The 16,075-nt window shown below is 39.2% G+C and overlaps 1 protein-coding gene across 1 annotated transcript in view; it reads left to right on the top strand.

Moving 5' to 3' along the window:
• FRK (fyn related Src family tyrosine kinase) overlaps window positions 1–16,075 on the top strand; it is a 124,292-nt gene that overhangs the window by 86,421 nt on the left and 21,796 nt on the right. The window contains exons 3-5 of the mRNA XM_075864234.1: window positions 5,310–5,473; window positions 13,241–13,409; window positions 15,053–15,211. Of these exons, the coding sequence (XP_075720349.1) occupies window positions 5,310–5,473; window positions 13,241–13,409; window positions 15,053–15,211 (492 nt within the window). The remainder of the gene's footprint in view (window positions 1–5,309; window positions 5,474–13,240; window positions 13,410–15,052; window positions 15,212–16,075) is intronic.

Raw genomic sequence — 16,075 nt, 5'->3', positions numbered from 1 at the left:
TAGTTACATAGTTACATAGTTAGTACGGCTGAAAAAAGACACATGTCCATCAAGTTCAACCAAGGGAAGGGAAAAGGGAAGGAAAAATTTCTACACATAGGAGCTAATATTTTTTTGTTCTAGGAAATTATCTAACCCTTTTTTAAAGCCATCTACTGTCCCTGCTGTGACTAGCTCCTGTGGTAGGCTATTCCATAGATTCACAGTTCTCACAGTAAAGAAGCCTTGTCGCCTCTGCAGCTTGAACCTTTTTTTCTCCAGACGGAGGGAGTGCCCACTTGTTTTTTGAGGGGGTTTTACAAGGAACAGGATTTCACCATATTTTTTGTATGTGCCATTAATATATTTATATAAGTTAATCATGTCCCCCCTTAGTCGTCTTTTCTCAAGGCTAAATAGGTTTAATTCTTTCAATCTTTCCTCATAACTTAAATTTTCCAAGCCCCTAATTAGTTTCGTTGCTCTTCTTTGTATTTTTTCCAACTCCAGGGCATCCTTTCTATGAACTGGAGCCCAGAACTGAACTGCATATTCTAGATGAGGCCTCACTAATGCTTTGTAAAGTGCTAATATTACAACCCTGTCCCGCGAATCCATGCCTCTTTTAATACACGACAATATCCTGCTGGCCTTTGAAGCAGCTGATTGACACTGCATGCTGTTATTGAGTTTATGATTTACAAGAACACCCAGATCCTTCTCAACAAGTGAATCCGCCAGTGTAGCTCCCCCTAGGACATATGATGCATGCAGGTTGTTGGTACCCAGATGCATAACTTTACATTTATCTACATTAAACTTCATCTGCCAAGTGGACGCCCAAACACTTAGTTTGTTTAAATCTGCCTGCAATTCATGAACATCTTCCATAGACTGAACTATATTACATAGCTTGGTGTCATCTGCAAAAATAGAAATAGTGCTATTAATCCCATCTTCTATATCATTAATAAATAAGTTGAATAAAAGTGGTCCCAGCACTGAACCCTGGGGTACACCACTTATTACCGGGGACCATTCAGAGTAGGAATCATTGACCACAACTCTCTGGATACGGTCCTTGAGCCAATTCTCAATCCAATTACAAACTATATTTTCTAAACCTATAGTCCTTAATTTACCCATTAGACGTCTATGAGGGACAGTGTCAAATGCCTTTGCAAAGTCCAAAAACACTAAATCCACAGCGGCCCCTCTGTCTAGACTTCTGCTCACCTCTTCATAAAAACAGATTAGGTTAGTTTGACAACTTCTGTCCTTAGTAAAACCGTGCTGGCTGTCACTTAGAATACTATTTATTGTCACATAATCCTGTATATAGTCCCTCAATAGCCCCTCAAACATTTTCCCCACGATGGATGTTAAGCTTACTGGTCTATAATTACCCGGGGAAGACAATAGTGAATACAATAGACGCAGCCATTGGACAAAACGGTCTACAAACCCAAATCCACGCAATACTGACCACAGGTATAGCCATGCTACCAAGTCAAATGCTTTCTCTAGGTCCAGAGAGGCTACAATCCAGGAGCCCAGGGGGTTAGAGGCAGAGGAGAGATAAGTAAATAGTCTCCGTAAATTAATATCTGTAGCTTTACCCGGCGTAAAAGCAGATTGGTCTGGATGAACCACATGAAATATCACCTTTTGCAATCGCATTGGTAGTATTTTGTATAGGATTTTAACATCACAATTGAGAAGTGAGATGGGTGTGTAGGATCCCCAATTGCTCGGATCTTTACGGGGCTTAGGGATCAGTCCCGCACCTATCTCTAGAACAGGGCCCCCTAAATCACATTCTACCTTTCTTGGTTTCTGCTGCCTCCCGGGCCACTTCCTGATTACATAGTCAGAAATCACGAAAACAGCGTAATTATTATCACCTCTTATTTATTGTTTTTGTTCATTGTATTTATCTGTGCCATGTTTTATTTTAATCCATCTGTATTTTCAAAGTCTTCCGCATAGATATTGACATGAATAATAAAGTTTTATTACATGTAAGTTTCCCTGATGTCTAAAGGTTAACTGATAATAGAATAAATTGATATGCATTATTATATTTTATTTCCATAATTTGTTCCTTATACTGTAAATATAAGGTTTTAAAATAATGAAACTGTTAAATACCGGAATTTATAGACCACCTTAGCTTTTACTGTGATGTCACCAAAAATGCTACTGTCCGCAATGTTATTAAAATATAGTGTAGCCTAGCACCTAGAAGTGCAGATCATGTGTTTGTGTGTTTATACACATTGCTCGGATTAAGTATATGCACAATTTATAACATTACAATTATTGGAACCATACCTACTCATGTCTGATTTTTCTTTTTTACATAAATCAATAGTACATGTAAAAACATAAAACTCTGTAATATGTTTTATTAGAGGAAATTGGCGTCTTCCTTAATTTAGTGCAGCCTGTATCTCCCTTTTATCCGCCTACTGGCTCTCTGTAAATTTTCAGAAACCTCCGAGCTGAAATAACAGACAAAACCAATGGACAGGTGTGGTGCTGTTTCTGGAAGAAAGCAGCTATATTTTTATAATACTGAACAACCCCTTTAACCCCGACGCGCTCATCTACGTACTATTCCGTCGTGCTAAGTGCATCGTTCTCACTCAGTGACGGAATAGTCGGTTGCGGGAGGAACGGCCATTTCAGCCATCCTCCCGACACATACAGGAGCTGTGACAACTGCTGTCTTGTACAGCAGTTGCCGTAGCTACTTCAGCAGGGACCAATCGCTGTGTCCCCGCTGATTAACCCCTTAGAAGCCGCGTTCAATAGTGATCACGGCTTCTTAGGGGTTAAACTACCATCAATGGCCCGCTACATGATAGCGAGCGGCGATGGTTGCTATGGCAACCGGACACCTAATAATGGCGTCCGGCTATGCCATCTACGGAAGCCTAGTGGGTCCTGACCAAGTCAGGACCCACTATGCTTGCTGTCAGTGAGTAGCTGACAGCTCGAATACACTGCACTACGCATGTAGTGCAGTGTATTAGAATTGCGATCAGAGCCTCCTGCCCTCAAGTCCCCTAGTGGGACAAAGTAATAAAGTAGAAAAAAGTTCAAAAAAAGTTGTGTAAAAATAAAAAGTTTTAAAAGTAATAAAAGTAAAAATCCCCCTTTTTCCCTTATCAGTCCTTTATTATTAATAAAAATATATAAGTAAACTATACATAATTGTTATCGCCGTGTCCATAACGGCCTGAGCTACAAAATTATTTTGTTATCTATCCTGCACGGTAAATGCCATAAAAGAAAATAATAATAAACCGTACCAGAATCACAATTTGTTTGTCACTCCACCTACGAAAAATGGAATAAAAAGAGATCAGAAAGTTGCGTGTACTTAAAAATGGTACTGATTGAAACTACAGTTCGTTACGCAAAAAACATGTCCTCACACGGCTTTCTTGATGAAAAAATAAAAAAAGTTATGGCTCTAAGAATAAGGTAACACAAAAAGCAAATGATTTTTTATAAAAAGTATTTTATTGTGCAAACGCCATAACAAATAAAAAAAACTATAAACATATGGTATCGCCGTAATCGTATCGCCCCGCAGAATAAAGTGAATATGTCATTTATAGCGCATGGTGAACGCTGTAAAAAAAAAATTAACAATAGAAAAATGGTAGAATTGCTGTCTTTCAGTCACCACACCTCTTAAAAATAGAATAAAAACTGATTAAAAAGTCGCATGCAACCCATAAAAACTACAATGAATTCCTCAAGGAGTCTAGTTTCCAAAATGGTACCTCAGAAGCTCTGCAAATGCGACATGGCGCACAGAGACCAATCCAGCAAAATCTACATGCCAAATAGCGCTCTTGCCATTCTGAGCTCTGGTGTTTGTCCAACCAGTAGTTTATGACCAGTATTGCCGTAATCGGGAGAAATTGCTTTACGAATGTTGGGGGGCTTTTTCTCCTTTATTCCTTGTCAAAATTTAAAATGTGTACCTTTTATTGGAAAAAATTGATTTTCAATTGGACAGCCTAATTCCGCAAAATGCAGCAAAAAAAACCTGTGGGATCTAAATGTCCACTATTCCCCACGATAAGTTCCTTGAGGGCTGTAGTTTGCCAAATAGGCTCACTTTTGGGGGGTTTCCACTGTTTTGGCACCACAAGACCTCTTCAAACTGGACATGGTGCCTAATAAAAAGGAGGCCTCAAAATCCACTAGGTGCTCCTTTCCTTCTGAGACCGGTACACTGCCTCCAACTGATGAAGATTATCATCCATGACATTTTTTACTTAGTGTCATTATTAAATAAAACATTCTTCTATGACCTTGTAATAGTAATAAAACAGATACAAGTTTTGATGTCCCTTGGGTAGATATTGAGTAATATACAGTAGAAATGACTGTTTTTTACCTCTGAATGTTTCTGGATATTTGTAAGGTCAGTTTACAGGTGCATATTAATGTCTGTCGTACAGCCATAATACTTGAACCCCTCTCGCGATTCTACTGTAACAAACTTAGATCACCATAGAACCGGGTCTTGTAGCTGTAATACTACAGATGGGTTTTCCGATCAGGGACATTTATGATATATACACAGGATATGACCTAAATGTCAGATAGATGCGTGTCCCACCTCTGGGACCTGCACCAATCTCTAGAACGGGGCCCCCTAAATCCCATTCTACCTTTCTCATTTCCCGCTGCCACTTTGTAATTTTCGACCATGTAGGAAGAAAACAGTGTAGCTCGCTGAGCTACACTGTTTCCGTAACTCCCTTAGAAGTGAATGGCAATTATGGAAGCAGCGTAGCATGCGAGCTATGCTGTTTGCGTAACTGCCATTCACTTCTATGGGAGTTACAGAAATAGCGTAGCTCAGCGAGCTACGTTGTTCTCGTAATTTCCGACCATGTAATCAGGAAGAGGCCCGTGTTGGCAGTGGGAACCGAGAAAGGTAGAACAGAGTTTGGGGGGCCCCGTTCCAGGGATAGGTGTGGGACCCACATCTATCTGACATTTATGGCATATCCTGTGGATATATCATAAATGTCCCTGATGGGAAAACCCTTTTAAATTACATTTGCTGAAATGGGATGACAAGTATGCATGAACGGGACGCTAGAGAGATTAATTTATCACTATTTAGAGCATAGGGTTGATGGGTTAGAAATAAAACCATTTGCCATGCCAATGTGTAGGAATCTTAACAATCTCACATTTTGGACATTGTTGTGTACAGTACAGCAGACAAGTTGCCAGTGAGTGACCACAAAACATATAATTCCATATTTTCTAACAAAGTATTCTTTATGTTTTAGTCTATAATGGCATTACTGTGAAACACTACAGAATCAGGAAACTTGACAACGGAGGATTTTATATAACGCCAAGAAAAACATTTCCAGATTTGGAGAATCTTGTGAAAAATTATATGAAGGTGGATGATGGACTTTGCTGTAAGCTCAGATACCCATGCATAAAGGTATAATATCCCCTGTAAACATACTAAGTGTATAAAAGTCAATTGTTTCCACAAGAGCTATTGATAAATTAGGCATAACATGCAGAAATAATTTTTAAAACAGGAGCAGTGCATAATATGACAGTATTATGGATCCGCACAACCTCCGACATGATTGAACAACTGTAAAACTTTTTATCTGCACTCTTTTAATACATGATACTATTATGAGAAGTTACCTGTCATGAGAAAACGAGTATTTAATCTATGGGGTGTTTAAGAAAAAAAAATCTTTTGAAGAAGAATTGAGTTCCTCCATTGTAAACCCGGTCTGACACCACTGTTACTATGTAAATAACATATTTCTTTGCATTCCACTTCTATTCTAACTTAGTCCTCATGCACATGGCCGTGCCCATAATCACGGCCCGCGATTGCAGTGCACGGCCGCGGACAGCCGCCGCATTGTCAGCCTGTGCTCCCATACAAAGTATGGGAGCACGGCCCGTAAAAAGCAAAAGATAGGACATGTTCTGTCTTTTGCGGTACACTTCTACAGCCCGGACACCTTCCCGTAAATAAACGGGAAGGTGTCCATGGACAATAGAAGTGAATGGGTCCGTAATTACGGACGATTTTTACGGTCGTGTGCATGGGGCCTTACCATATATTTTAGCAGAAATAGTAAGATTATACTATATTCTCTTTTACGAAAGTAAGACAGTTTTCAGTATGACTCTGTAGAGGCCAATGTGCAAAATATTGAGCAAGGCCAACTTCTCTTTTTCTATCGTTTCAAAACAACAGTTCCTTATAGTGACCATATAAAGCCTAGTTCAGGAATTTTGAGGCAGATTTAGACTTGCCTGTGCTTTTTTTCCGTGGTTTTTGCTGCGTTTTTCGCAGTATTTTTCGACCTTGGCCATTGCAACATATGCAAGTACCACGTGCAAAATGCTGTGAAAAACGCTCGGAAAGTAAAGGAGCCAAAAGCCACCCGGGGAAAAAAACACCTCTGCCTCCCATGGAAATCAATGGGGGCGATTTTGGATGTTTTTTGGCGCTAATTCTGAGGCGGTTTCCGAGTCGAAATCAGCGACAAAAAAACTCAGTGTGAACAGGGCCTAAAAGTTCTTTACAAATAATCCCAATCATAAATATTATACAAAAATCCGGCAGATATAAATACATATAGATCAGCAAGAGGAACAGGGGAACCAGGAGTTCACATGGAATAAATACCTATGTGGTAAACTTTAACAACATAATATAAACCTTAAATCAATTTCTATGTACCTATACATACACCTTGAGAGACATAACAGTGTTCAGTTATTTGCATTATACAATAGTGGGTTGTCCAATTAAATATATTGCTGTCCAATGAATTCCTATATGGCAGCCACCACAAGTGTGTTCTTTTCAAATACATCAATGCACAATCTACCACTTGTGATTTAAGTGGACGACTCATCATGCCCAGGAAAATTATGTAACGGTTTCACCAATTGTATCAAAGGGTGCATGTACACTATATGGTCAAGTGTATGTGGAAACCTGACCATAACACCTAGACTGAATGGTCACTTTATTAAAGACACCTGTTCTTTCATGATTGGAGTTTACCAAATTAGACTCATTACCCCGGAGTGCCTCATAAAATCAAGTGAGCAAGATTTTCGTGGATCAGTTTCAGTGTGAATATAGATTAGAATGGAAAAATTGCTAGTACTGAGCGACTTCGAACAAAGGCATAGTTATCGGTGTTAGACTAGCTGGGGCCAGTATTTAACAAAACTGCCAACCTTGTGAGGTTTTCTTGTACAATAGTGTCTACAGTATACCAGGAATCGAGTGATCAAGGTAAAACATTAAGGGGATCCTGTGGATGTAAACAACTCGTCGTAGAAAGGGATCAGAGAAGGATGTCAAGAATTGTTCTGACGAACAGGCGGTGCACAGTCAAGCAAATTACAGTCAATTACAACGCTGATGCTCTAACTAAAATGTCTATACGCACAACTCGTTATTCCTCAGCACAGATAGTCTATAATAGCAGATGACCAGTTTGAGTAGCATTGTCATCTAAAGGACACATAATCAATATTCCATTGGGCAAAGGAGCGCAAAAATTGGTTCACTGAGCAGTAGAAAATGATCGCCTGGTCAGATGAATCCAGATTTCCGTTGCACCATGCCAATGAAATGGTCAGAATTCGGTGCGAGCATCATGAATAGTTGAACCCTTCCTGTCAGATGTCAACAGTTCTGGCTGATAGAGGCTTTCTTGGCATACCCTGTGTCATTTGATACCTGTGGATGGACGTTTGAACAGCAGGACTTACCTAAGCGTTGTGGCCGACCAAGTTCATTCCTTCATGGCAGCTGTTTAACCAAAGGCAGAAGAACAGTCTAGCGGCAACTGCGAGAAGCTATACTGTCCGCATGGGCCAATATTCCTGCAGAATGATTTCAACACCAAGTGGAATCTATGCCACAGCAAATTTCTGCAGTTCAGAAGGCCTAAGTAAGTCCAACGCGGTACTAAATGGGTGTCTCTAATAAACTGGTCATTCATTGTATATGAGTTTGTTGGATATTCTATTATAAAACCATGAGTGTTAATATGGAGTTGGGCCCCCATTAGTTGATACAACAGCCTCCATTCTTTTGGAGTGTGTCTGAGGTCAGGCCTGGCTTGCAATCTGCATTCCTATTCATCCTAAAGGTGTTCGATGTGGTTGAGGTCAGGGCTCTGTGCATACCACTCTAGTTCCTCCACATCAAACCCATCAAACCATGTCTTTATGGACAGGGTAACCCATGTAAACCCATTAATGAAGCTTGCAAACCACGGTTCTTGTGCTGATGTCACTTCCAGAGGCAGTTTGGAACTCTATAGTGTTCAGAGCAACATAGAGGCAATTTTTATTTGTCACACGCAGCAGCACTCGGCAGCCCCCCGCAGGTTGTGCAATTTGCCGCTTCGTGGCTGAGCTGTTCTTACTCCTAGATGCTCATATAATCCCACAATAATAGCACTCACGGTTGACTGGGGAAAATCTAGCAGATCTTCCAAACTGACATCCTATGGCAAGTGCTACATTTAAAGTCACTGAGCTCTTTCATATGACCTATATTACTAGCAATGTATAGAAAATTCCATGGCTGTGTGCTTTAAGTTATGTACATGTTTGCAATGGGTGTGGGTGAAACACTTGAACTCAATAATTAGGAGGGGTGTCCACATACAGTACTTTTGGGCATATAGTGTATATGTACACATAGAAATACTTAATTTAAAGAAGCACTCCATCTATTTTATTTTTTGCCTTTATAGTGCAACATAGGCTATTATTAAAGAATAATGTAGAGGCTTTTGTATATGCCATGTGTATACCTGTTTTAATTAATGTGTCATTTATGGGTTGTCTGCCATCTTGGTTCCTTCTTCCCCTCTGATATGGTTCCCCTAATGCAGCCTACATTTCCCATTGTCTTGGCAGAGGGGGCAGAGTCTCATCACACTGCACTTGCTTTGCTCTGCTATCTAAGTGCTGCAAGTGATAAATCAGTAACATTGAACATCTGTCCCATAACTCAGACTGCAGTGTATTCCTATGTGATGTAGCTTCACACTTCTCTACCTGCCTACTGCTTGTGATAGATCAGTGACATACTGAAGAATTTGTGTCCCCTAACTCACACAGAAAGTGCATTCCTATGTGATGCAGCTTTAGCCTGTCTGCGGCTAGTGATAGATCAGTGACATAGAACGTCTTAACTCACACTGCAGAGACTGTTTTCTTATGTGATGCAGCTTTAGTCTGTCTCCCCTGCCTTCTGCTTATGATAGATCAGTGACATACTGTAGGACTTCTGTCTCTTAACTTACACTACAGAGTCTTAGTGTATCATATGTGAAGCAGTTTCAGTCAGTCTCCTCTGATTGTGATAGATTTCTCTGTCAGCTCTTATAAGCAGGAGATGGGAGTGCAGTGTAAAGTTGCATCTCACAGAAATACACTTAAGATTATGCATACGGCACTCACAGGTAGTATGTACAGTTAGTGTCATTTAGGGAAGTTTTTTTTTATACTCTGCAGCTAACCATATAGACATTATATCACTGCACTTCTGGTCCTTTAGATAAGGCAAAAGTTATCTTTTCAGCAGCACTATATGCATAGGGAGTACTTACAGAGTTACCAGGAGGGCAGAGCTGGGTGGAGAAAGGAGGTGTCTCAGAGCTGCTATGAGGGACATTTGTTTCCTATTTGCTCTTTCTCTTTTATATAAAAGTTACTTTTTAGCATTGGTAATATAGGTTACTGATTTATCAGTGATCTACCTGACAATAAATATTGTATATAACCAGTGCCATACAAAACACAAGCCATACCACTATGTAGTGTCCCAATAATCCCTCATAACAGTGCTGTTACTGTTAAACATTTTATCAGAAAATAATCTAGAGGAAGCATGGTAAAGGCAGGGCTGTGGAGGCCCCACACAATTGCCCCATTTGCCCCTCCAATATTAACATATATATTCTGCTACCAGATGATTATTGGCATAAAAGAAAAGTACAAATAAATTCGCACAAACTTAATAAACATTAAACAATTACTTTATTTGAAAATTGTATTACTTTTATGTGTACCATTTATAATCTTTTCCTCATTCTTTCTACTTGCCGGCATGTAAATATTATATATGAATGTTGACCTTCAACTGGTTTCTTTATTTCTGTATGTTCTTTAGTAAAACAAACTTCCTTGTTTGACATTTTTGTCAGATTATCTTACTTTTAGATTTTATAGAAAACTCAGGTGCCATCTTGTGGACATTTGTAGCATGTATTCCCTTTCCAGTGGCTAGGTTACATTTTTCCTTCGTTAAATGTTCGGTTCTTCCTATATTCTTCTTATAGCTGATAAAAACAGATACAGGTCTAATAAGGTTTCTTTGCTGATTTATTTGAAACCTTGTTTAAATTAAAATGTTTGTTGATAAAAGAGTTAAAAACCCAGTGGTCCTTCAAGTTACAATGACTGCAGGTTACAATATTTTCAACTTTTTATTATTTTATTATTACTTCTCTCCTCTCTCTCTTGATCTGGGCGAGAGTCGGGGGTTGGTTGGGCTTGGGCCTGGAGTACTATGTTTACGCAATTTTTTATTTTTTTTGTATTGTGGAAAGAACATCTGTTCTGTATATTTATTTTGTTCTGAATGTATCATAATAAAAGCAAAAAAGTAAAAATAAAACCTTAGGCTATGTTCACACGGAGTATTTTGGGGGAGGAATATCTGCCTCAAAATTCTGTTTGGAACTTTGAGGCAGATTTTCCTCTCCCTGCACGCCGATTTTCGCTGTGATTTTCGCGCCGTTTTTCGCCCGCAGCCATTGAGCGCCGCGGGCATAAAACAGCGAGAAATACGCTTTCTCTGCCTCCCATTGAAGTCAATGGGAGGTCAGAGGCGGAAGCGCCCGAAGATAGGGCATGTCGCTTCTTTTTCCCGCGAGGCAGTTTTACTGCTCGCGGGAAAAAGACGCCGACGCCTCCCATTGAAATCAATGGGAGGCGTTCTCGGACCGTTTTTGACGAGTTTTGCGACGCGGTTTCCGCGTCAAAAAACTCGGCAAAATACCCCGTGTGAACATAGCCTTAAATGGTCATTCCTGGGCCATCATGATTTTAAACCACATTCAACAGGCAGTTCCGTTCTGCGACACATGCAAAATTCAGTCAATTATTGTGGCCATTTTACTGAAAAACCACCTGTGAATTAGCATCATGTTGGGGGCAAGTAGCGCCTCTCAGAGGTAAAATCCAGCGCTACATGTAATGTACTAATATCTACCTGTGCCAGGATGATCTGCTTCTTTGGAAACCAGATGTGGGTGGCTCCATTTTATTTTTCTGTTACACTGTAATGTACAGGAAAGTGATTTACAGCTTCCAGCAGCTCTTTCTGACTTTTATATGTAAGAACTTGCTTTATCTATATTCATTAGATGCTTATATTTCTTTAACCCCTTGACGCACCATGACAACACTGTATGTCATAGTGAGGAGGAGGAAGTATGGAGCGGGCTTACGCTCCTAATGAAGGGTCCCAGGTCTGCCATCTTTCTGCTCCTATTAATCACTACAAGAGGGCTTAATAGGAGTTGGTAAAATTTACAATACACTGCAATACATTAGTATCGCAGTTTGTTGTACCTTCCAAGATTGCTGGGTCAAGCCCTTTAGGCGGATTAATATAAAATGTTAAAAATTGTTAAATAATGTTTTTGGTAATGTACAATAAAATAAAATAAATTGTTTTCAGTTTCCCAGTACATTTTATAGTACTGTGAATTGCGCCCATGAAAACTACATCTCGTCCTGCAAAAAATAAGCCTTCACAACGCTCCATTGACAAAAAAATAAAAAAGTTGTGGCTCTTTGATGGCGGAAAGTGAAAAACGAAAAAATAAAAAATGGCCTGGACCTTAATCTTTTATTCTTTTTTTGTTGTTGACATTTTGGAGGTTTTTGAACCAAATACAATTTTTTTTATGCAGTTACGGTCTCAAGTTGCAATGCGTTCAACTTACAATTGTTGTCCATGAACCAATTTATAGTCTAACTTAAGTGACCACTCTCTTAGGAAATTGGACACTTTTTTTAGCTAGTAGAAGATTGTGATATTAATATTGGGTTCGTGGGGATCTCACATTTACTGTGACTTTTGCTGAAAAGGATAATTTATAGTCCATTTTCAGATTACAGCCAGACTTAGGCCCTATTCACACACCCTTTTTACAACTCTGTACAACTCCGAGTTGAATGGTGTCATAATAATGCAGATTTAGAAAATATCGACCATAACTTTAACTAGCGTGTGGGTGTATTCGTGCAGATAAGGAGATGCTTTCAATCACTTAGGTATAACATTGAAGGTAAATAACCACGATTCAGAGATAGCTTTTATTTTGAATGAATTCAAGTGCATCTTCGTTTCTAAAGTCATATGTTTAGACAAAACTTGAATATAAACATATGTAAATAAATGTATCGCCCATCACAGCTAAAGTCCATGGAGTTTTCCGGTCAGGTTTATTTTTCTTCTCCTGTAAGTCCTGGGCTGAATAGCAGAGATCACACACATGGAGGATTGGCGTCTGAGGGCATCTGGGCTACGTTTCGGGGGAACGCCCCCTTTCTCAAGCAGGGAGAAACATATGACTTTGAAAACGAAAATACCCTTGAATTCATTCAAGATAATATCTCTGAATTTTGCTTATTTACCTTCAATGTCATAATAATGCACCCACAGATTACAGATGGATGCGTGATAAGATTTTATCTCTCAGCTTTACGTGGCAACCGGCAGAAAAATAAAATACGCCATGCTCTATCGGATGACATACAGGGGCAGCACATGCAGCCTTAGGAACACTGTGTGCCTACGTACAGGCTCCATGTACACCGCTCTGCCATGTGCATGAGGCCACAAACAGCTGTCTACAGTCTGCTGTCAAATTTGCATAATAATTGTAGGGAACTTTAATTTTTAAGTAGCCCTGAGGGTTATTATTTGAGCACTTCTGTAATGAGAGCTCCACAGATAATATTATGTGATTCTTTAATATGTTTTTTAAATAAGAAAATCTTTAAATCTGTGGAGCCGTTTATCCTACAGCTTTGTCTCAACTGGCTCTTAGCTAACTGTTGCAAAACACCTATAAGAATTGTTAACTTGTTATGTTATGTTTTTTTTTTTTATATAAACCAGAATGAAGTTCCTCTTCCTCCAGACTTGTGTTATCAAACTGCAGATCATTGGGAAATTGACCGAAACTCTTTGAAGTTTTTGAAAAAGCTGGGGCAGGGTCAATTTGGAGAAGTTTGGGAAGGATTGTGGAACAATACTATATCAGTGGCTATTAAAACGTTAAAAACAGGTAAGCAGAGGTACATCGTAGAACTTATGTTGCTGTGTTGTAAATGGTGGTCTGTGTGAAATCCAGCTCATTTGGATACACTGTGCAATCACATATTTTGCTTGACATACGTTGTATTAGTAACGTAGGGAATGTTGAAAAATGAGAATCGTTGCTATTCAGTAGTGATAATGTTTATGTAAAATGCTAATAGCTGAAAATGCTAAATATATATGGATGTTATTTCACTAATCTACTCGGTAGAGAATTGATGTGATTATATACCTGCTTTGGAGGAGATGAGTCATGGATATAACCAAGTAATCTCTCTTGGCCATTCATGCAACAGGGTCATATGAGCAATTAGACAAAAGAGTCTCACAGGACACAAGAGTATGAGGGTGGGATGCAAAAAATCTCAACCACCCGCAATATTTCAGAAATACGAACTCCAAACAATAGTATATAAACTTGAGAAAAAGAGTCCAAAGATATCAAATCTTAAGAAAATACAAAATCTTTATTCATCACAAACCAGAGAATCTAAAACAAGTAATTTACTGGATCAAAAAATAAATGTATATTAAATAAGAATTAAGTACAGGCAACACATGGCATAGATAGGAATTGAGTACAAGCAATATATGGCATGAAAGAATCACTCATTTAATGTATCCCATCTTAGAGATATCTTCATATAGGTCGGTATATGTCAGGACAGAAAAAAGGAAAAGAGAAAGTGGAAAGCTAAGAATAGCGATTCTCATCTAGTGAAAGCAAACAGTACAATGGCTATGTGTAGGACCTGACAAGACCGCTGTCAAGCTTACCCATGTTCAGTAGGGGCGCCACTGTATCCACTGGGTCATATCACTATACTACTGAACATGGGTAAGCATATGACAGCGTGGAAAAGATTAAGCTTTGGTGAACCTAAAGCCATGTATTAGGGAGTTGCATAAACAGAACATGATCATTATCTGAGGATTTAAAGAGTTAAAGCAATCTTCTTTGTTCTTGATGTTTTGTTATTGCATTTTCAGTCTAAATCTTTTATGTGAAAGGCCTAAGAGTCCTAAAAAGATTGCTGTTGGTCTACCCAATCTGGCATCCTTTAGTTATACAGAGGCTTAGAATGCGTAGGGTATGTATATAGAACACAATATTATTTATCCTGACAGGGTTGTTCAAGATAGTAACACTAAGCCTAAAAATTATTGATAAAAAGAATCTGGAAATAAACTTGCCCTTAATGTTTGTCAGTCTGCAGGCTTTTCTTTGTGAAAAAAATAGTCCTATAGAAATGTAATTAATTTTCTCATGATCTCTACCATCAGACTGCTGAGGGGTGGGGCTTAACCAATGATGCAATTTGTCATCAATTGCAGACAGAGCAGTAGGGGAAGGCTCGTTCTGCAGCCAGTTGTCTTACAACCAGACACAGGATTGTGCCAAGGAGGAGTTGGGGGTAGGGAATTGCAGATCTCCTGGGACAAATATAAAAGATTTCTGTATGTTTTAATTGCAATATGAAACAGAATAGGATCAAAGAAAATGAAAAGGTCAAGGGAGGAACTGTTGGGCTGTTTTTTTATGTTGCGTATTTTCTATGTTTAATGTTCTTTTAATAACATATGCATATGTTTATTTTTAATGTACATTAGGATCAATGAATCCCCAAGACTTTTTAAGGGAGGCACAACTTATGAAGAGCCTCAGACATCCAAAGCTTATCCAGTTGTATGCAGTGTGCAGTTTGGAAGAACCAGTCTATATTATAACCGAGCTTATGAGACATGGCAGTCTACTTACATATCTACAAAGTAAGTTACAATTTATATATTATGTTTGTGAGAAATATGAATCTGAATTACTTGCACATAGTATGCTGATGTATTTAGGAGCAGACACAGACAGCAAGAGGGCCCCTGTGCAATAATAGATTGTGGGCCCCTTGCTTAATAGTAGTTCATCATAAAGCACCCCCCCCCATTATTTTTCTCTAACAATCCACCAGTAATTGCGAGCTATAGGCAGTAGGAAACTGCTAGCTGCTTAAAAAGTGGCAGTGGCCCCCTTACCTACTGAGCCCCTGTGCAGCTGCACAGGTTACACCAATGGTATGTCCGCCCCTAGAATTATTGTTTTATCCAAAACTAATCTTATTACATTTATAAATGCTTGCTAATATACCTGTAAAATAGAAACAGTTTTTGTTAGTTTAATAGGAATCATGCATTATGTAAAAGGAAATTAGAAACCAGCAAACCACTACATACGAGGGTGAGAGCCACTCATCTGCTATGGAAGCCCTGAACAGAGTCCTGTTAGATGGTTACATACCCCGTTCTTATGGACACGGAATCTGTACAATCCACAGCCACCTTAAGGCCATGTTCAGAAATGGCGGAATTTTTCCGCTGCAAATGTTGCTGCAGATTTGTTGCGAATCAACATTTTTATATTTGACAGGTGAGTCACACGTTGTGGATATCACAGCGGACTTGCCGCAGATTTCAGCCTTTGACCTTATTCACACGGACCTGTCCGTATTGCGCACGCAAAAAACGTTGCCTTTTGCGCGCGCAAAAGGTCCGTGTGGCATCAGCATATGGTGCGCGGCTGCGTGATTTTCGCGCAGCCGGCATCATGATGACACACCTTGATTTTCTGTTTACAAACAGAAA

This window comes from Rhinoderma darwinii, chromosome 4 (genome assembly GCF_050947455.1).
Source record: "Rhinoderma darwinii isolate aRhiDar2 chromosome 4, aRhiDar2.hap1, whole genome shotgun sequence".
Classification (NCBI taxonomy): domain Eukaryota; kingdom Metazoa; phylum Chordata; class Amphibia; order Anura; family Rhinodermatidae; genus Rhinoderma; species Rhinoderma darwinii.
The sequence above is the reverse complement of the archived record's forward strand: the minus strand, read 5'-3'. Positions and strand labels throughout refer to the sequence as shown.